Source organism: Zonotrichia albicollis, chromosome 10, assembly GCF_047830755.1.
Source record: "Zonotrichia albicollis isolate bZonAlb1 chromosome 10, bZonAlb1.hap1, whole genome shotgun sequence".
NCBI lineage: Eukaryota > Metazoa > Chordata > Aves > Passeriformes > Passerellidae > Zonotrichia > Zonotrichia albicollis.
The window spans coordinates 1,651,232-1,672,555 of NC_133828.1; the positions used below are offsets into that span (position 1 = coordinate 1,651,232).

Here is a 21,324-nt window from a genome sequence, read left to right on the forward strand (position 1 = left end):
GTGGTACTGCCAGTTAGTAGAACTTGTTCATGAGGTGAAAAATTAAAAAAATTGGGGATTTAAGAGAAAATTAATGTCCAAGTTCATCCATTGTACAGGAAAGCTGTTATCTCAGGGCTCAGTCTGAAGTGAGCAATTGGCAAAAACCTACAGGCAAAAGTCCCTGAAATCACAGATTTTTCCAAGGATAATACTTCATGATGAACAAGTGATGAGGACATACCTGAAGTTCTCTGGATGTGAAACTTGTGCAACATATCTCAGATCTGGAGGGTGAAATTCACTAACAAACATAATCAAACAAATAATACAGATTAAATAATACACTTGCCCTCCTGTTTCTCCACAACCCAAAATCTGTCAATTGCTGCACTAGCTTAATCTGAGAAATAATGAGGAGGGGACAAAGTTTTCCTTCGTGAACTGTTCAGAGAGAAACTTTGCTGTGTCAGGGTATTAGAGCTTACTGGAACTACCCCTAGCAGTTAGTAAAATAATTGTAATTGTAAAATATTTTCATAAAGAACTTGTTGTAAAGGGCTGTTTTCCTCTCTCGCAGCGTTTGTACACGGAAGCCTGGGATGCAGACAAGAAGTCCATCCATGTCATGCCTGACACACCAGACATTCTGTTAGCAAAGGCCAACGCAGCCAACGTTAGCAAAGTAAGGACATTCAGAAATTTACTGAACTAGTGGAAATTCAAAGCTAAGTCAGCATTTCTTTAATCATAAAGATGTTCTGAAACACACATTCATGAAAAATTCAAGAGACAATTATGAAACTTAGAAATCCCATCTCTCAGAATATTGACAAGCTATTTTCTGTCTTCTCTTGTGTAGAAACTTTATATACAAGCCTGGGAAGAGGCCAAAAAGAAGGGTTATGACATGAGAGCTGATGCAATTCCAATCAAAACTGCAAAAGCATCAAGAGATATTGCGAGTGACGTATGTTCTTCCTTTACATTTATTTTCAGTTCCCTTATAAACAAGAATATGCATTTTTTTGATCAATAGCAATAGGAAATGATGGGATCTTCATCCCAGATTCACTTCTTTTTGTGTTTGCAGTACAAGTACAAAGAAACCCACGAGAAGCAGAAAGGCCACTACATCGGGTGCCCCAGTGCCAAGGATGACCCCAAGCTGGCGCAGGCCGCGCGCGCCATGGCCCTGCAGAACGACCGCCTCTACAAGAAGGCCTACAACGATTCCAAGACCCAGATCCACATCCCTGTGGATGCCCTGTCAGTGCAGGCAGCCAAGGAGTGCCAGAACTTGGTCAGTGACGTTGACTACAGGCAGTACCTGCACCAGTGGACCTGCCTTCCTGACCAGAACGACGTGATCCACGCACGGCAGGCCTACGACCTGCAGAGCGACGTGAGTGACAGTCACTGTAGGAAAGCTTTAGGGCAGCTGTGTGAGGTTCTGTTTGTTAGTGACTGGCAGATATGCTTTCAAATGCACATTCATGGGCCTGCAGTTGGTTCTGGTATGTTTATTTTATCCTTTCCAATGGATTTCAGCCTGGGTGCCAGAAATATTTGGGGCAGTTCATAGGGAAGCCATGTTTTCTTGGTCTGCTCTGGAATGTTTGCTTTCAGACTCCTTGCAGGTCATGCCCCTGGTTTGAATGCAGTGTCTTAAAGGTATCATTGTTTCTGTGCAAATTAGTGGTGCTGCATCTAGAAGGCACCTGATACAACAGAGCATCACTGGCTGCTTGTTGTGTAAAGAGTAGGAGAATAATTTGGCGAAAGGCTTATAAAAAATCTTCTTCCACTTAGAGCTGCATAATCCCAAAATGGTTTGGGTGGGAAAAGACCATCTTATTCCCACCCTAACCTTCCACTAGACCTGGTTTTTCAGAGCCTCATCCAGACTGGTCTTGAACATCTCCAGGAACTGAGAGCCCACCAGCTCTCTGGGCTAAGAGTTACCTCTGCAATGCCAGTAACCCTTGGTTTGTTTGTGTACAAGTCCGTGTACAAGTCCGACCTGGAATGGCTGCGAGGCATTGGCTGGCTGACAGAAGGGTCTGTGGATGTGGTCAAAGCCAAGAAGGCCCAGGAGATCCTCAACGACCGCCTGTACCGCACGCGGCCGGAGCAGCTGAAGTTCACCAGCATCACCGACTCCCCAGACGTTGTCCTGGCCAAGACCAATGCCATGCAGCTCAGTGATGTAAGCTCCCCTTTCACATTTCATTTCTTTCTCATGGAGAGTAGAGTTTCTATGGTGGGAATGATGAAGTTTTGCAAGTTGGAATTACTGAAGAATTCCTCTTGGTGTTTTTTTTCCTCACCATGCTGAATTGCCGTTGTTCTTCCTTTCTCCTCAGCGTCTGTATCGTGAGGCCTGGGATAAAGACAAGACCCAGATTTCCCTCCCTTCAGACACTCCTGTCATGCTGCAGTCCAAAGTCAATGCTCTCAACATCAGCAATGTAAGAGAGTAACATGAAATATTTGTGAAGTGTTAGAAAGTGAAGGCTGGTAATTGTTCTTCCGGTCTTTGCTGTAAATGGTGGTGCACAAAGCACCTTCTAATGTACTTGTAAACAGGAAATTGCATCCAGAGGCTTTTTATCACCTCTAGGCCTATCAACAGGTTGTGTGTTCATGAACAAACTCCCAAGCTCAGTGTGCAGTTCCACACAGCTTCTGCTCCCTTTGGCAAAACCTGCCAAATACATTCCATGGAGGAGTTGTTGGAGTCTGCAGACATAGTGGTCTGTCTTCAGGAATATTTCTGCTGCCTCTTTGAGTTTTAATCTTGCACCTACTTTAAGTAATGAGTTTTCTGTTGAGATGCTTGCCAGGATCATTGTTGTCACTCTGTCAGTTACAGGAAGCAAACAGGGCTCCCAGGCTGGTCATTTGCCTGTCCCAAGCAAACAGGGCTCCCCTGCTTCCCAGCAAGCAGGTTTTTAGAGAAGGCATTTCACTATGTTTAACAAAGGTGATTAATTTTCTTTGCAGAAACATTATCAGAAAGCCTGGGATGAGGTCAAGGCGAAAGGCTACGACCTAAGAGCAGATGCCATTCCCATCAAACAAGCCAAGGCCTCCAGAGACATTGCCAGCGAGGTACAGCCTTCTCTTCATGTGCTGCTTGTGTCCCAGCAGAGCTGAGTGGAGCTCAGGCTGGCAGCCTGAGCCTGGTGGCTGTGTCCAGGTGAGCAACACACCTTCTGCTCTCTCTGCATTTGCAGTACAAGTACAAAGAAACCCACGAGAAGCAGAAAGGCCACTACATCGGGTGCCCCAGTGCCAAGGATGACCCCAAGCTGGCGCAGGCCGCGCGCGCCATGGCCCTGCAGAACGACCGCCTCTACAAGAAGGCCTACAACGATTCCAAGACCCAGATCCACATCCCTGTGGATGCCCTGTCAGTGCAGGCAGCCAAGGAGTGCCAGAACTTGGTCAGTGACGTTGACTACAGGCAGTACCTGCACCAGTGGACCTGCCTTCCTGACCAGAACGACGTGATCCACGCACGGCAGGCCTACGACCTGCAGAGCGACGTGAGTACCCACAGAGATGTGTAGTTTTATTATTCAATAGTTTATAGCCTTATTCTGATTGTTCAGTGCTATACAGTCACAACAGATTTATGTTGAGACTGTTTTCTTCAATTTTTTGTTACTGCTATTATGTGTTCTTTTGCACCCTTAAATAGCATTGGTTTTATCTCTGAATATTGTAAAACTTTAGTTGATAATGTGTTGCATAATGCTTTTGGGCAGATCTCATTTGGAGAGGCTGAAGGATTTGTCTTGCTTGCTTTGATGGGACTTAGGGGTAAGAGCTATTTGCTGCCTTGGACTCAGGTGGCTTTTTTTTACTTCTGTTTACTTGAGCAAGCTTGGAAATTTCTTTAATTGGAAGAAAACTCTGTGAGGTAGCCAGTGAGAGGTTTTAGTAGCTGAATGCAAAGCAGGATCAGTGCTGCTGATTTCCTGACCTGGCTTTGCTGCTGATCAGTTCCTCTTCCACTGTTTCAATTACAAGCTTTGGATATGAGGTTGCTGTTCCTTGCTGTTTGTCAGTTTTCCTGGTAGGCAGCTTTGGTTTTGTTAGGGCTTGTAAATTGTTGAAATTACTAGAGGAAGTGTTTTGGAGGAGACAGGAACAGTCTTCTAAGCTCTTAATATTCATCATCATTAACTGTAGCTCCTTTCAGTTGTTTCTACTTACAAGTTTTAGAATGTGTTGTTTTAGAACTGAACTACTTAAAAACTTGTGGCCAGATTTGATTTTACTTATGACACTGAACATCTCCTGTCTATAAAAAGGATTCACCTGACTCTGGCTAGGTTTATAAAACATAATCTGCTTTGCATTAAAATAATTAAGACAATCTTAAAATAATTAAAGCTTAAATAATTAAGACAAGCTTAAAATAATTAAGCCTGTTATTATATTATTTAATTATAATTAAAATATTTAATATATATTAAATTATTTAATTATAATTAAATAATTAAGACAAGCTTAAAATAATTAAGACAATCATTTTAAACAATATTTCCTTTTCTGACCATCTCACCCAGGCTGTGTACAGGTCAGACCTGGAGTGGCTCCGTGGAATTGGGTGGTTGCCCAACGACTCTCCAGAAATTAAGAGGGTGAAGAATGCCCAGGATCTCCTGAGTGACAACGTGTATCGGACCCCCATTGACAGCGTGAAGTTCACCAGCGTTGTGGATTCCCCTGATGTTGTTCTGGCCAAGACCAACGCTGAACAGATCAGCGCTGTACGTTCCAACCTCCTCAAAGCTGCTTCCACACCAGAAACTACAGCTAAAGAGAAATCTCACTGCTGAAATATAAAACTGATCGGCGGTGTTTTGAGTTTAATGCTTTTCCAGACATTTTGCTCTTTGGAGCTGATAGTTCAGGAGAGATTTATGGGATTTTAAGTTATTGGTAAGTGAAATTCAATAAGTCTGATGATATTATTAAATGACTGTTTTAACAGCAAAAATATAAAGAAGCCTGGGAAAAGGACAAGACTATGATCCACATCATGCCAGACACCCCTGAAATCAACCTAGCCAAGGCTAATGCTGTTAATTACAGCCAGGTATGTTTGTCATTCTGTTTTCTCTAAAATAGTACGTGGATTATATCATTCTATGATATTGAATCTCTGTGAATCTCATTGAAATCTATCCTCATACAGGGCTTGTGGCAATCCCTTCCCTCTATTGAATGTCCTTAAAGTATTCAGCCATTTAAAAATAAACATTTGTGTTCAGTTATTTTATTTTTTTATTAATATTAAATTATTGAATAGATATTATTATTATTATTATTATTATTATTATTATTATTATTATTATTATTATTATTATTATTATTATTATTATTATTATTATTATTATTATTAAATAGATATTAAATTATTAATATCATGCCCCACTGAGGGAATATTTTATTAAAATGGATGACAACCCAAGGCATAGAAATATTTTCTACGCCTTTATAAACACCCTTTTGTGCTTTATAGTTTGCACAACTGGTGTTGCGTGTTTCAGAGGCAGCTGCATTTATGGTTAGGAGCAGGACTACTGCTCAAAAAATTTCATGGTATTTCAGCAAATAAATGGCTGGAGACTCTGTTTCTGTAATGGCAAATGCCAGAGCATTCAGCACGTGTGTGAGGTTTTATCTGTCTCTTCAGAAACAATATAAAGGAGCTTGGGATGAGCTGAAGATGAGCTACGATCTGAGAGCAGATGCAATTCCAATCAAGACAGCCAAGGCTTCCAGAGAGATTGCCAGTGATGTAAGTGCCAAAAGAGGCATCTCCCATGCTCTGAGGGCTCTTTCTAGCTGTTACTGATGGTGGCCTCTGCTCTTCCCCCAGTACAAATACAAGCTGGAGCACGAGAAGCAGAAAGGACACTACGTGGGAGTGCCGAACGCAAAGGGAGATTCCAAAATCCAGTTTGCCCTGGACGTGGCCAAAGTTCAGAGCGAACGAGAGTACAAGAAGCACTTTGCCAAGCAGAAGACCCAGTGCCACCTGCCAGTGGATATGGTGTCCATCGTGTCAGCCAAGCACGGGCAGGCCCTGGTGAGCGACGCCGACTACCGGCACTACCTGCACCAGTGGATCTGCCTCCCTGACCAGAACGATGTGATCCACGCCCGGCAAGCCTACGACCTCCAGAGCGATGTAAGTCCACCTGAAAACACCCCCTAACTTAGTCCTGTGTTGCCTCTTCTCATCCTGCTTCAGCTCTAAGGGGTGGGAATCTGTTCCTGAATTCAGGGACACCTTGCTCTTTGTTAGAGTTGCAAAGTGTAGGCCACTTATAAATGGTTGAAGTGGGATAAATTCAGATGTAGTGCTCATACTGGAATTACTGCTCCCCTTTTAACCACTGCATTCAGTTCTATAATAATCTAAAATAATCCAGCATTATTTTTTGAATCATGCTGGATTGTCCAGGGAAGTGTAGCTAAGAGCATGGACCCTCTTTTGTTTTCCCAGGCTGTTTATAAAGCTGACTTGGAATGGCTGCGGGGAATCGGGTGGTTGCCAAATGATTCCCTTGGAGTCAAGCATGTCAAATATGCTGGAGATCTCCTGAGTGAGGTAACCAAATGTTTTTCAATACTAAAATTTTCTTCAGGGGTATTTGTCACTCAAAGTATTTTAAATGGTTTAAACAATGGGTTTTGTTCAAATGAAAAATGCACCTGTAATATTTTCACAACATTCATTGTGTATGGAGAGGTTTTTCTCCATGAGAACTTCCTTGTCTTGTGTATCTTATTCACAATTGCTGTGTTAGGCATCAAATATTCCAGAGTAATCTGTTCTTCTCTTTCTGGTACAGAGGAAATACCGCACGAAAGCTGAAACTCTGCCGTTCACTCCTGTGGCTGACAGAGTTGATTATGTCACAGCAAAGAACAGCACTGAAATCCTCAGTGATGTAAGTTTGCTCTCAGTGTCTGGGCTACATTTGACTTCTGTGATTCTGTATTTAATGTGCTTTGTCTACTAGCCTTGCCAATTCAGGGGTTGGTTTGTTATTTTGTGTGTAGATTATGGTGTTTCCCCAGTTCTGTGGGGGTGCTACAAGGCAGTAATTTCTTTCTGTGTCCTAGATTAAATACCACAAAGAATGGAATGAGGCCAAGACAAATTACACTCTCACAGACACACCACAGCTGGACATGGCCCGAGAGGCAGCCAGAATTCTGAATCAGGTGCGTGGTCTCTCCTTGACAGCTTCTACTCCCATTTTTTAGGTATTTAAAAAACCTGCCTTACTGATAACAACCTGAAGGAAGGATTTGTTATCCTTGTGCCTCTAAAGAAATTACATACGTGCAGTAATTGTGATCACTGCAGTAGTGTTGATTTCCTCATCACTTTTATTTCCCACAGAATTTGTACAAGGAAAGCTGGGAGAAAGAAAAAGCCACTGGTTACCTCCTGCCTCCTGACACGGTGCAGATCTCTCATGCCAAGCACTCGAGTGATGTCCAAAGTGAGGTAATGATTCTTCTCATTAGGAAGATAAGTGCTTGGAAGCCTGAAATGTTAAAGGCCTTGAAAATTCCCAAACAGACTTAAAAAGCTTTCCATCTGGGGTAACATCCAGACTTTTCATGGCCTGTGAATCCCACTGTCCTCCAAATAATTCAGCTATCTTTGTGATTATGGGGTTTGGAGGTATTGGTGCTCAAGGTCAGATTCCTTCTACATTCCCTCACTCTGGAAACAGTCCTTTCAAAATCAACTGAGCTGGACTTCCATATTTTGTAAGTGTTAAATTCAAAAAAGTGTAAAATTTGAAGTGATACTGTGATTATAACATATATGGCTCTAACTTCACTTTTTTGGCATATCAAAATCTCTAGGCCAGTACACACTTTTCATTTTTAACATTTACGTAATGGATCTTGAAATTATTACATGACTCTTATTTGGAATAAACATTTTGTCAAAACAGTGTGATGTAAATACCATAAATAAGCATTCACTCTTCAGACAATCTCAAATAATTTGTTGCCAAAGTGAGACTAAATATGCTTGTTAGAAAACATTTTCTAGCAAGTCTTTCCTCCTGTGTTAACAATACCTTTTAGTGAAAATGGGGAGCATATTAGACTAGAAAATGCTATATTTTGAACAGGAAGGCTTATACAAGGTAATATTATTGTTTGTGGCCAGATTTTTATCTGGTGATATACTGAAAACCTAAGGCTGCATTTGACAACTCCCTGTCTCGTGTGCTGTTTGTGTTGACAAAGCTGAGGCTGCTCCCAGGTTAAAACCAGAGTGGGCCCAGCCAGTGCTGATTTTCTCTGTGTCTGTCCCACCAGCTGAAATACAAAGCTGAGTATGTCAAGCAGAGAGGGCACTACGTGGGAGTGCCCAAGATGAGGGACGACCCCAAGCTGGTGTGGTACGAGCACGCGGGCGAGATCCAGAACGACAGGCTGTACAAATCCGACTACAACAAAACCAAGTCCAAAATCCACATCCCTTCAGATGCCATGGCAGTTGTGGCAGCCAAGGAGGGCCAGAACTTGGTCAGTGACGTTGACTACAGGCAGTACCTGCACCAGTGGACCTGCCTTCCTGACCAGAACGACGTGATCCACGCACGGCAGGCCTACGACCTGCAGAGCGATGTGAGTGATGGTGCAGCCCTGTGTGGTCCTTTCTGCATGGTCTGGCCATGGATATTGCCCACAGCACATCATCCATCCTGAGCTCAGTCATTTCTGTCCTTTTGCATTGTCTTTCTGGTTTAGAACATCTACAAAGCTGATTTGGAGTGGCTCCGTGGCATTGGTTGGATCCCTCTCGATTCAGTGGAGCATAAGAAGGTTAAGAATGCACAAGAACTGATAAACAAGGTAAGAGAAAATATTTCAGCAGTTCCACAATTGGCACTTCTTTCTCACGCAGTGTTTAAGACGTTATTTCACCTCTTTGCAGAGAGCATACACCAAAGAAGCCCTGGATAACTTTTCCAAATACACCAGTGTGGTTGACACTCCTGAGATCACTTTGGCAAAGATGAACTCTGTCAATCAGAGTGATGTATGTACCTTTTTTTAAAAATAAATTTCACATAGAAGAATTAGGAGATTATTAAATTACTTTTGCTAACTATACTATATTTAGCCTTATATATTTGTGTGTGCACCTCATTAATAACAGGCTTGCCTGGGGTGAACAAGTTTAGTAAGAAGTGATATAAAAGAACAACAAAATACTGCTGTCCAAATAATTTAACATTTTACTGTAGAAGAATATGGCATGTCCCTGACTTAGAGTTTGCATAGATTTTTCTAACAGAAAACTGACTCCTGTTCTTGATGAAAAGTTCATGGAATCCCTGGTGTTGCTAAACTGTATTTGCTGAGCAGTATCTTGAATTTTTCAAGAATACCATGTGTATTTTGAGGTGACACAGTAACATTTGCCTGTGTATTACAATGGTTGAAATGTCCTGCACAGCATTATTGCATTGAGACACAAGAGAAAATTAATGTTTATTACTCATAGATGGACTGTTGGCAATAATGTATTTCTCCAGTGGAATTAGCACTGTGTTTGATTTCTTTTGCAGCTAAAATACAAAGAAACATTTAACCAGGAGAAAGGCCAGTACATTGGGTCTGATGATACTCCTGCTCTGCACCATGCCAAGGACATGGCCTTGCTCCACAGTGAGGTGAGCTCCCATAAATATCAAACTCTGAAATTGGGGTGGACCTGAGGAGCTGTTCCACTCTCAGCAGTGTGGCTAGGGGGGTTGTTTAAACCCTTTTTGCTTCAGCTTTCCTGTTTGGATCACTGGAATCAGGATGATTTCTTTCTTTGTTGAAGTGATCTCAAAGGACAGCTGTGTGGTGCGTGGAAGTCAAAATAGTGTGACAAAACCAAGTATCATTCCATCCAATAATACCTTTGGAGACTACTGATAAATTTTACATTTACTTTTTGTGTAAGAAATGAAGACTGTAGATGATTTACATTATTAAGCAGTTACTTCTGAGTAGTCTCACTGATTTTAATGAGAAACCTCAGTTTTTTAAAATTAGAAGTGATTACTCATTCATATGAGTACACACTTCATCACTTAATCTGAAGGTGAATATATTTAATATTTAACAAAAGGTATTAGGAAAGTGCCATTGACACTAATGTTTCTTTAATAAACACCAATATTTCTTGAAGATTTTTCACAGTATTGATAATCTATAAAATGATCAATCTTAATTCTATATTGCACTTTTATACCAGAGCTCATATCTATATTTTGGATACTTTTATTACACTTGTGGTATAAATGTAATAAAGCAAGCAGAAATCAGCTCAAATTTGTGCTCAGGTAACTTCCTGAAGTGAACACTTGTCCTGTTTGCCTTATACTGAATGACTGTTCAAAATTTACATTCTCCATTTAATTTATTGGGAACAACTCTGTAAAAATATTCTGTATTCCATGTTATATCCCATGTGTGTATAGATGTGAAATATAACTGATTTTTTAATTAAATCTGTGTGTGCTTTTTCTTGTCTAGAAACATTACAAGAAGGCTTGGGAGCTGAGCAAGCCCATTGGATACTCTCTGGATGAGAAATATGTTCCACTTGTGGGAGCCAAGCATGCAAACCAAATCAACAGCGAGGTCAGGAGGGATTTCCCATTCTTTCCCTTTTCCCCCCCAATATGTTGTTAGAATGAACATTAAAATTTCCACATGAATATTTTTTCAGCGTAAATACAAGGAAATATATGAGAAGCTGAAAGGCCACTACCTGGCTGGGAAGGATATTGGTGATTTCCCCGGTGTCATTCACTCCCTGGAATTCCAGAAAATGAGGAGCGCGGTAAGGAATGAACAAGTCTGGAATATTTTCCATTTCATTTATTTCACCATTTATTTCACAGATGAAATTCACTCTTTTATTACTTAAACACAAATAGTGCAAAGTTTAATGGAACTCTAGAACCACAGGATCATTAAGGTTGGAAAAGACTTCCGAGATCAAGTCCAACCTCAACATAAATCCACAATAATATCAGTAAAAATTATTTCAACAGGCTTGTGTTACCTGAATGCTTATTTTGATACGTGGGTTGAATAATTGAATTTAAAATTATTTAGGAGATTGAGAAGGGATTTGTACAGCTGTTAGGAATAGTGCAGTAAGGAAAAAACCCCTTTTTCTGTTTCAGTCTAAGGGTCTGAGCAGTAAAAAATACCATGTGTGATTAATTTCCTTTGCAAATAAAAGTGCAGATTTTGAGTTGAAATAGGAATTTAAGAGCTGGAAAAGTAAATGCACATTTGGTGTGTTGCTGTTGTCAGCAGTGCACATACAACATGTCACACAGGGCCTAAAATTAGTGTAATCCCAAATATTCTATCATTAATTAGATTAAAACCAAGTGTGAGCATGAGTTTTTTAATCCTGAAGACTTGTTAGTTTTCTCATCAGGTGTTAAAACTGCCAGTGAAGGTAATTGTTGCCCTTCCAGAAATTTGACAAAATAAAAGGTGATTCATATCCAGGTTAAGATTTCTATCCTGTTGAATCCCATGGCAGCTTAGCTACTAAATCCAGGTACCACATCTCAGATTATGCTGTGACCTTTTAGTCCAGAACCCAAAGTCGCCCAGAAAACCACTCTGATTTCCTCTCACCCTTTCCCCAATCTTTGCTTTTCAGCTGGCCTACAGAAAGAACTATGAGGACACCAAGAAGAACGTCCACATCCCCACTGACATGATGAACCACGTCCTGGCCAAGAAGTGCCAGCACATCCTCAGCGACCTGGAGTACCGGCACTACTTCCACCAGTGGAGCTGCTCCCCCGAGGAGAACGATGTGATCCACGCCAGGAGAGCCCAGGAGATCCTCAGTGATGTATGTCTGTCACTGATTCACAGCCATGCATTGGGCTGGCTTGGGAGGGATCCATCGAGGTCATCCAGCACACCCCAAAAATCCCACCAGGAGCCTGAGGGCATTGTCCAAACCCTTCCAAATTTATGTGAGCTTACTGAGCCCATTTGTTTGATATTACAGCGGCCTTTCCCATCATTTTTCCCAAGTATCTTCCAAAATATTTAAATATTATATTAAATTAATATTAAATTTAATATTAATTAAACACAAAAATTAAAGTTTGCACAGTAAATTATTACTAATTAATTGATTCATTAATATTAATTAATAACCGTGGCCTTGGATTCTTAGTACCAATCACAGCAGTGATCCCTATCTACTGTAACTGGGAATGCTGGAATTAGCACAGGGGCCAGGACAGCATCCAGAATCCTTCTGGATCCAGTGGGTCTGGAAAAGAATTCCCTTGTTTGTTGGGGTTGTATCAGCCCACAGGTGAGAGAATGGTGCTCATATTCTGCAGTGAGTGGTGTCCCAGCTTGGGCCAACCAACCTTCCCAATAAAACCTGAAGTTGTGTGAGTTACCTGGCTTAGTAGGATGCAGAATTCCTTGGTTTAATTGGCAGAAGGCAAATTTCTTCCTAACCTAATGTTCTGTTCACTTCCATGTAGTCTGTGTATAAAGATGACTTAAACTGGCTGAAGGGACTTGGATGTTACGTCTGGGATACTCCACAAATCATACAGGCTAAGAAATCCTATGACCTGCAGAGCCAGGTAAGTCTTCCTTAAATAAAGAAATAAATATTTATGTGTGTTTTTTCTTCCATTTGTGATTCACTGGAGTTGACATGTCCTAGTCCAGAGCTGAATGAAGTAATTCCTGTTACATCAGAAATATTTTGTTTAAACTGTGAAAATGCCGTCTTGGAGTTGCTTCTGTAGAGACATCTTTAGTGTTATTGGAGGAGCAGAAAACAGGAGAATGTAAAGAGAGCTGTATTTTTTTAATTTCATTATTCCTTAGTCCATACTGGCTGTATATTAAGTATTTCTATTTTATGATCTGTCACTTTCAGAGTTGATCTTAACTGAGCTGTAATCTTTGATTTCAGCTGTCCAGATGTGATTTTAAAGGAAGCTGGCAGGGGACTTGCAGATCTTTTCCAGCACTAATGGGTGTTTTGTTGGTTTTGTGTCCTTAGATAAAATACACCTCTGCAGGGAAGGAGAACTTCCAGAACTTCAGTGTGGTTACAGACACCCCTGTCTATGTGACTGCTCTGCAAAGTGCTGCCAACGCCAGCGAGGTGAATCCCCACCTTTTCTGCTCAGGATTGTCCTGCTGAGCATTGGAACCATGCACTAAACCCAGCTTTCATCCCCCAGGTGAAGTACAAGGAGGAATTCCACAAAACTAAGGACAAGTACACAACTGTGACTGAGACAGTGGATTCACAAAGAGTTCAGAGTTTGAAACACCTCTATAGTGATGTAAGTGTTTATGCACAGTTTTCTTTCTCTTAAGGACCTTTAATGTGGATTTTTGTTCTGTTTTGTTTGTTCATTGTACCAGGAGCTTCTCAAAGCCAGTGCTGTCCCTCTGCACTACTTGAGCTTGGGGGAGATATTGTATTTCAGGCAAGGCCCATATTTTCCAATTGTAATGCCAGTCTTGGCAAAACACCTGGATTCATAAATAGATTTCCTGAATAAAATTACACCTGAACAAAATCAAAATCTCTGACAACAGACAATAATAGTTAGAAAGGATTTTTATCACCCTTTACATGCACTTCATATTAAGTATCACTTAATATCTTCTTTACAATGCTTTACCATATGGTGTCTAAATAAAAGGAGAAGGGCTTTTGGTTTCTATTGGTTGCTGGTAATTATTTACAAGAACTGTTTTTCCACTCACACAAACTTTCTATTTCCCCACAGAATCTCTACAAGAAGGCCTGGGATAAAGTGAAGGCCACCAGCTATGCACTGCCCTCTGATTCTGTAGCCTTGGCACGTGCCAAAGAACTGAAGCACAATGCAAGCATTGTAAGTGAATTAAATTATTCATATTTTAATCACTGCAGTGATTAAAAAAATCTAATAATTAAATCCTTCATGCCTTGCATCTACTATCGATATAAATATTTTTTAAACTTTAATTTTCCTCCCCCTTTTGAGATATGATGTGTATCTGTAGATAATGATTTTTCTCTGATAGTCATTTGGGTAACAGTCCTTTGTGGCTTCTTGTCATGGAAAAAAAAAGTCAATTTTTATAGTAATCCAAACTGAAAATGTTAGGGTTTTTATGGTCTAAGTTTTTTTCTAGGTTTTTTTTCTCTAGTCTAAGTTTCATGATCATCCAGGTCAGAAAAACACCAAAAATCTTTAAATTATGCTTAGTATGGTATAGAAAACATCTTATGCTGTACTGAAGTTAGAATTAAGAGAGACCACTCCACAGATCTCTTTAAATGAAACAGCTAGAACAATAGATAAGTGCCTTATCCTACATGTATTTATTTTTAAATCCTCTAGTCAGCTGTTGTTTTAAAACCTGATTGTTATGATGTGCTTTCTTCTCCATCTAAGACAAAACAGAAAACTAAAATCCTGCTTTAAAGCCTTTCTCTACTTGTTGGACTCAACTTCTTGCTTAATGCTGATTTTATGGATTTAATGGATTTTGTTCCAAGCCCACAAGTGACTCATGGGAGTCAGTTAATTGCTGCATTTCTTTGCTCGTGCTCAGGTCAAATACCGTGAGGAATATGACAAGTTCAAAGCCCTGTACACCCTCCCCAGAGGTGTTGAGGATGATCCCAACACAGAAAGGTGCCTCAGAGTGGGGAAGCTCAACCTTGATGTAAGTGTTGGTTCTGGATGTGTGTTTTCCTGGTGAAGCCATGTAAGTGTTGGTTCTGGATGTGTGTTTTCCTGGTGAAGCCATGCTCCTCTCAGAAGCAGGAACTCTCAAGGAATCCCCGTGCCTTGATCCAGGCATCCCATTCCCATGTGCACTTGGCAGTGTGCAGTATTTGCTAAATTCTAGAGCACAAGCATAAATGTAAGTTTTAACTCAATTACTGCATTGCATGCATGGGCAAACCTTTAGTGTAATATGGGTAAAATCATCATCTGCCTTCTTTTAACTCCTCAGCACAACGAAAATTGAACAAATCACATTTTACCTCCCTTGCTGAGGTTCTGCAAATTATTTTTAGAGCAGGCCAGGTGTAAATTTTAGTCAGGGCCAAAGTGATTGCTCTCCCACTGACATCCCATGAAAGCAGCAATGATTTCCTCCAAATTTATCCACACATTGCTTTAACTCCACAGCGCCTGTACAGAGAAGCCTATGAGAAGACCAAAGCCAAGGTGCACATTGTGCCAGACATGATGGACATCATGGCAGCCAAGGATGCCCAGAAGAAGATCAGCGAGGTCGATTACCGCACGCGGCTCCACGACTGGCTGTGCCTGCCCGACCTGCAGGTCAACACCCATGTGAGGCAGGTCACAGACCAAGTCAGCGATGTAAGTCCCCACATCACCTGTCCCTGGCTCCCTTTTGAGAATGTTCCTCCAGTTGTGCTCTGTTGGAGGGAATGTGTCGACGGAAGGAGACCAGGACATCCAGTTGATCATCACAGGCCCAATTTTATTGATCAGCACAGCGGGTTAAATACAGTTCGTAATTAACTTCATGCATATTGCAAAAGTTGAGCTCAGGATTGGTTAGTTACATATCAGCAGTTACACCTACTTTTACATTCCTATGGTCCTACTTTTGATACTTTCTACATATTCTTAGGAGATATTCAGGACTAATCTCTACTCCCTTTCTCCATGTTGCAGCAAGGCCACTGATTGCAAGCTGCTGACATCTCCTTTCAGCTTGCTGACTGCTGATTTCTCAGCTTGACCAGTGGCAATATGTCAGCATGGCCTTTCTCAGCTAACCAACTATTAATAAAGCTCTCCACACTAAAGCTCTCCACAGGAATGATTTAGCAATAATTTCGCTGGAGCGCGCTGAAGTTGCCACTTGGCAATAAATGGGTCATTGAGATGGGGCTTATTTGAATAGAATCAGAAAATCCTAGAATGGTTTGGGTTGGAAAGGACCTTAAAGCTCATCCAGTTCCACTCCCTGCTATGGAACACCTTCCACTAGCCCAGGTTGTTCCAAGCCCTGTCCAACCTGGCCTTGGACACTTCCAGGGATGGCAAGTCCACAACCTCTGTGCAGCAGTTTCAATAATTTCAGTGTTAATGGTGCAGACATTTGGGTTATAACATTATAATTCTACCCTGTCTGTAAATTGTCCTTTATTTCATTGCATGAGGTGTGGAAACTTTAGAAGTCTGAGAAAATTGTGGTTGGGCAAAGCTTCTACACACTTGCCTTCAGCCGGTCAGGAGTAGGATCTGGCAGTAAATCAGAGCCCAGTAGGATGAACAGGTGTTATTGTTTATTTTTAAAATCATTGGGTTTTTAATTTATTGCCCAAATTGAACAAAAAATTACTTAAATTTCTGAAGGAATTGTTTTGATTTTCCACCAACAAACAAACAAACAAACGTAGCAGAAACCTTCCTTGCCAGCATTTGACAGTTGTGTTTTGGAATGATTTTAGAAGTAAGGGATTAGATCCTGATGGAATTCTTACAGGCTCCTTCTCTGCTTCCTTAGGTGATCTACAAGGATGACCTGAACTGGCTGAAAGGCATTGGCTGCTTTGTCTGGGACACTCCTGAAATCCTCCATGCCAAGCAAGCCTATGACCTTCGCAGTGATGTGAGTGGATAACCCTGCATTTGCTTCTCAGTCTTCTTTTTAACTCCACTGTGGCTTTACTCCACTCCGGGTGTAGTCTGGAAAATGTTATTTGTCCTTCTTGATTGAAGGATTCATTAAATAACAAACCAGAGTTCCAATATAATTTCTGTTTCAATGCTGGCTCTCTAATAAAATAGCTCAGTGATGAAATGAATAGTAAGTATGGTAAATATGATGGTACAATAAATTAAATTCACAATTACTAGCCCTAGTAATTAGAGCTCTTGCTTTCTCTCTGCAGATTAAGTACAAATCTAAGGCAGAAAAAATGAAGAAGGACTTCACTGTGGTCACGGACACTCCTGTCTATGTCCAGAATGTGATCAGTGCCTTGAATTTAAGTGAAGTAAGTGTTTCTCTCACCTTCCAGCCAATATTACAAATACTGTCACCTCACCAGCTTTAGAAATGGGACTTTAAATATGTTTTTAATAATTCAATTTCAATCGTTGTTGTTATCTACACCTCATTGTAGACACAATCACTAAAATCATTAATTGTCTGAAGCCAAAAAACTTTAATCCAGTTTTTTTAGGAACAATTCCCATTGTATGCAAACAAAACACACTGTGAGAGAACGTGACAATCATGACTTTTTCTCTTTCCCAGGCTGTCTATCGTGGTGATTACAAGAAGAATGTCCAAGGCAAGATGATCCCCACTGATAAAACAGTGGATCTGGAGCGGGCATACAATGCAAACAAAATACAGAGTGAGGTAAGTACAAAACTTGGGGCTTCACAGAGTTTGTGGTACTGAAAAACCAAATTGTCTGCTTTTGGCTTTTCAGGTGAAGCTGCATCTCACTGCTCTGAAATGAAAGTGGGAAAATATCTTCATTCAAGCTATAACAATGCATTTTAATGCGTTTTCCTCCCAGGCATGGGGGGAATATTTTGCCAGTTGTGATGGAGAGGTTTCTGGGCTGGAGGGATTTTGCCCTCAGTGTTGCTGACAGCTGTACAAAGCCTTTCTCTCTGCTCTTGCAGAATTTGTATCGCTGGGCTGGTGTGAATGCTCTGCCCACGGGCTACAGCCTTCCCACGGACACTCCCAACTTCCAGCATGCCAAACACGTCAAGCACATCAGCAGCGACGTAAGTCAGGGTCTGAATCCCTCAAATCATCCTTCTGCACCATGGCAGTGATCAGCAGCCCCACATCAGGGACTCTCAGCTTGGGCCTTTACTATCAAAATGGAAATTTCCTCAGCATTATGCAAATACCTTATTAGATGCGAGAAAAATTTATTGTATTATTAATTTGCGGCCATATGATAAAGGGAGAAGGAGTTATCATGTGTGGTGTATTTAACTGTGATCCAGCTACATCTCACTTGTTTATCTCTAAAAATCCGTCCCTTTACACAACATAAATTTCTGTCAGAGCTGCAGTGTAGCCAGAATCATAATCAAATTTAGTTTCTGTGTGTTTTTGTACTTCTTATAGCTGAAATATAAAGAAGCCTACGAACACATGAAAGCCAAGGGCTACACTCTGGGACCTAAAGATGTTGGCTTTGAAAATGTGAGGAAAGTCAATCAAGCCATTAATGAGGTACAGTAAATATATGCATTTGCTTTCAGTTGTATTTGCAGTGCCCAAAATATTCATAATGAGAGTACATTGACTACTGAGTTGTAGGATCCCTCTTCTTTGAGGCTTTTTTAATTATTTAGAGAAGTATCCATCAAGAATGGTGAGGGATCATTGATCCAGGCTGAAACTGTTACCATAATATAAAACTGCAGCCTGATTTTATTAGCTGTGATTAAAGTTGAACAGAAGTTATTGTACCTGTATAAAATTGGGTCGCAATAGTTTTAGGTTCTATATATATTTATTCACTTTGATAGTTGGTTTTAATAGTATGAAAATTAAGTATATGTATTTATATGTTTTTAGGATTACAGTCTGAGATTTCTATATTATTTATAGTTCTATATATACTATTTGGGTCGTAATAGTTTTAGGTTCTATGTATATTTATTGACTTCTTTGATCGTTGGTTTTAATAGTATGAAAATTAAGTATATGTATTTATATATTTTTAGGATTACAGTCTGAGATTTCTATATTATTTATAGTTCTATATATATTATTTGGGTTGTAATAGTTTTAGGTTCTATATATATTTATTCACTTCTTTGATTGTTGGTTTTAATGGTATGAAAATTAAGTATATGTATTTATATGTTTTTAGGATTACAGTCTGAGATTTCTGTATTATTTATAGTTCTATATATATTATTTGGGTCGTAATAGTTTTAGGTTCTATATATATTTATTGACTTCTTTGATCGTTGGTTTTACTAGTATGAAAAGTATATGTATTTATATATTTTTAGGATTACAGTCTGAGATTTCTATATTATTTATAGTTCTATATATATTATTTGGGTCGTAATAGTTTTAGGTTCTATATATATTTATTGACTCCTTTGATCGTTGGTTTTACTAGTATGAAAATTAAGTATATGTATTTATATGTTTTTAGGATTACTCTGTATTATTTATAGTTCTATATATATTATTTGGGTCATAATAGTTTTAGGTTCTATATATATTTATTGACTTCTTTGATCGTTGGTTTTACTAGTATGAAAATTAAGTATATGTATTTATATGTTTTTAGGATTACTCTGTATTATTTATAGTTCTATATATATTATTTGGGTCATAATAGTTTTAGGTTCTATATATATTTATTGACTTCTTTGATCGTTGGTTTTAATAGTATGAAAATTAAGTATATGTATTTATATGTTTTGAGGATTACAGTCTGAGATTTCCAGGATTTATTGAAAACTAAAATGAGAAAATGGGAATTTTAATGGGAAATGGGAATTTTAATGGGAAAAGGGAATTTTAATGGGAAAATGAATGGGAAATCTTTGCCTGGGGAGAGAACAGTAATTTGTGTAAGAAGTGCTTGCGCTGTGCTGAACTTGTTGGCCATTTCAAGGTTCTGAGCTGTGTTCAAGTGCAGAATGTTGTCTCTTGTGACAGAGGCTGTACAGGGCCACCTACCACAAGAACAAGGACAAGATCCACACCACGCCTGACACGCCTGAAATCCGCCAAGTGAGAGCCACCCAGGAGGCTGTCAGCGATGTAGGTGCCTTCCCCACAGAGCAGCTGAAGGGTTGGCATTATCCCCTGACCAAACAGCTGAAATGCTGCTTTGTTCCTTGTCTTCCAGCTGATCTACAAGTCAGATTTCTTCAAGATGCAGGGCCACCTGATCTCCCTGCCCTACACCCCTCACGTGCTGCACTGTCGCTACGCCGGGGACATCACCAGTGATGTAAGCAGCACCTGCAGCCAGGCCCAAACCTCTCTGCTGGCACTGGGGTTGGGTTTCTCCCTCTTCCTTTCTGTTCTGTAACCAAAAAAATGCTTTCTCACTGCCTTGAAGGGCTGGAGGTTGAAATGTCCCCAAAGGTCAGCCTTGGTTTTAATTTCGTTGGTTTTAATTTCTCTCGTAGATTAAATACAAAGAGGACCTGAGGTGGCTGCAGGGCCTGGGCTGCTTCCTCTATGACACTCCTGACATGGTCCGTGCCCGCGAGCTCCGCAAGCTCTGGGTAAGGGATTTCCTCTGGAACTGAGCAGGACAGCAGTGGATTTATTGCTGTGCATGCAGGAAGTCAAACCGATGAAAATGAGCAAAGAATGAGAGAATTTTGTGCCAATTTGTTGTTTCAGAGCACTGTTGGGTTGCACTGTAAAATTTCCTTTGTTAATAATGCTTTTCCTTTCCAGTCTAATTATATCTACACAAGTACTGCCAAGAAAATGTGGCCCAAAGTCCAGGTGGTGTTGGATACTCCTGGATACAGAGCAGTGCAGGAGCTAAAAACCCATCTGAGTGAGGTAAATCTGTTATTTCTGCACAACTGTGTAGCTGTAATTAACCCCTCCCCGTGTTTTTTACTGGAATAGATGAGGTGTTATAAATGCAAAGCTGTGATTGTGCAGCTTCTAAACCATTGCAGAAGAAATAATTCCTGGTGCTGTCTTTTTCCAGCTGGTTTACAGAGCTGCAGGCAATGAGCTGAAGACAAAATACACGTCCATCCTTGATACACCTGACCTCATAAGAGCCAAGACAGGACAAAAAATACAGAGCCAGGTGAAAAAATTGTGCTGATATGAAAATCAATCAGGGGGTTCTTCTTAAAATATTGTTAAAGTACAGCAAAAACTTTCCAGGCTTTTCCAAGCAATGTAGAATTCCTAGAAATCGGTGGTTATGTTTATATTGTGAATTTATAGCTGTTTTTCAGAGACTTTAGTGGAATTTCAGAGAATTTAGTAGAAGTGTGGGTTTTTTTTGATTATTTTCTTCTTGCTGCAGTACTTGTACGTGGAACTTGCCACAAAGGAGAGACCCCACCATCATGCTGATGGTCAGACTCAAGCCTTTGCACATGCCAGGAGTGTCAAGGACATGATCAGTGAGGTAAAATCTTGTTTTCCAATTTGCTGCCACTCTGCTGAACTCTTCAGAAGTTTTATTTCTAATTTTAGTGGTAATTTCAAGGTTCAAATCTGTGCCTTCAT

The 21,324-nt window shown here is 40.3% G+C and overlaps 1 protein-coding gene across 34 annotated transcripts in view; it reads left to right on the forward strand.

Annotated features, from left to right (window-relative positions):
* Positions 1 to 21,324, forward strand: part of NEB (nebulin) — a 108,291-nt gene that overhangs the window by 41,480 nt on the left and 45,487 nt on the right. For 33 of the 34 annotated variants that reach the window (XM_074547825.1, XM_074547791.1, XM_074547798.1 and 30 more), the window contains 39 exons: positions 560 to 664; positions 842 to 949; positions 1,073 to 1,384; positions 1,985 to 2,188; positions 2,346 to 2,450; positions 2,986 to 3,093; positions 3,219 to 3,530; positions 4,560 to 4,763; positions 4,988 to 5,092; positions 5,693 to 5,797; positions 5,879 to 6,190; positions 6,509 to 6,613; positions 6,858 to 6,956; positions 7,132 to 7,233; positions 7,415 to 7,522; positions 8,356 to 8,667; positions 8,791 to 8,895; positions 8,978 to 9,082; positions 9,615 to 9,719; positions 10,573 to 10,680; positions 10,769 to 10,882; positions 11,726 to 11,923; positions 12,579 to 12,683; positions 13,112 to 13,216; positions 13,296 to 13,400; positions 13,854 to 13,961; positions 14,668 to 14,781; positions 15,255 to 15,452; positions 16,612 to 16,716; positions 17,000 to 17,104; positions 17,368 to 17,475; positions 17,748 to 17,855; positions 18,208 to 18,315; positions 19,768 to 19,872; positions 19,961 to 20,065; positions 20,247 to 20,345; positions 20,524 to 20,634; positions 20,789 to 20,893; positions 21,119 to 21,223. In XM_074547825.1, coding sequence (XP_074403926.1) covers positions 560 to 664; positions 842 to 949; positions 1,073 to 1,384; positions 1,985 to 2,188; positions 2,346 to 2,450; positions 2,986 to 3,093; positions 3,219 to 3,530; positions 4,560 to 4,763; positions 4,988 to 5,092; positions 5,693 to 5,797; positions 5,879 to 6,190; positions 6,509 to 6,613; positions 6,858 to 6,956; positions 7,132 to 7,233; positions 7,415 to 7,522; positions 8,356 to 8,667; positions 8,791 to 8,895; positions 8,978 to 9,082; positions 9,615 to 9,719; positions 10,573 to 10,680; positions 10,769 to 10,882; positions 11,726 to 11,923; positions 12,579 to 12,683; positions 13,112 to 13,216; positions 13,296 to 13,400; positions 13,854 to 13,961; positions 14,668 to 14,781; positions 15,255 to 15,452; positions 16,612 to 16,716; positions 17,000 to 17,104; positions 17,368 to 17,475; positions 17,748 to 17,855; positions 18,208 to 18,315; positions 19,768 to 19,872; positions 19,961 to 20,065; positions 20,247 to 20,345; positions 20,524 to 20,634; positions 20,789 to 20,893; positions 21,119 to 21,223 — 5,340 coding nt within the window. The remainder of the gene's footprint in view (positions 1 to 559; positions 665 to 841; positions 950 to 1,072; positions 1,385 to 1,984; positions 2,189 to 2,345; positions 2,451 to 2,985; positions 3,094 to 3,218; positions 3,531 to 4,559; positions 4,764 to 4,987; positions 5,093 to 5,692; positions 5,798 to 5,878; positions 6,191 to 6,508; positions 6,614 to 6,857; positions 6,957 to 7,131; positions 7,234 to 7,414; positions 7,523 to 8,355; positions 8,668 to 8,790; positions 8,896 to 8,977; positions 9,083 to 9,614; positions 9,720 to 10,572; positions 10,681 to 10,768; positions 10,883 to 11,725; positions 11,924 to 12,578; positions 12,684 to 13,111; positions 13,217 to 13,295; positions 13,401 to 13,853; positions 13,962 to 14,667; positions 14,782 to 15,254; positions 15,453 to 16,611; positions 16,717 to 16,999; positions 17,105 to 17,367; positions 17,476 to 17,747; positions 17,856 to 18,207; positions 18,316 to 19,767; positions 19,873 to 19,960; positions 20,066 to 20,246; positions 20,346 to 20,523; positions 20,635 to 20,788; positions 20,894 to 21,118; positions 21,224 to 21,324) is intronic. The other variant, XM_074547822.1, reaches the window with a different exon arrangement.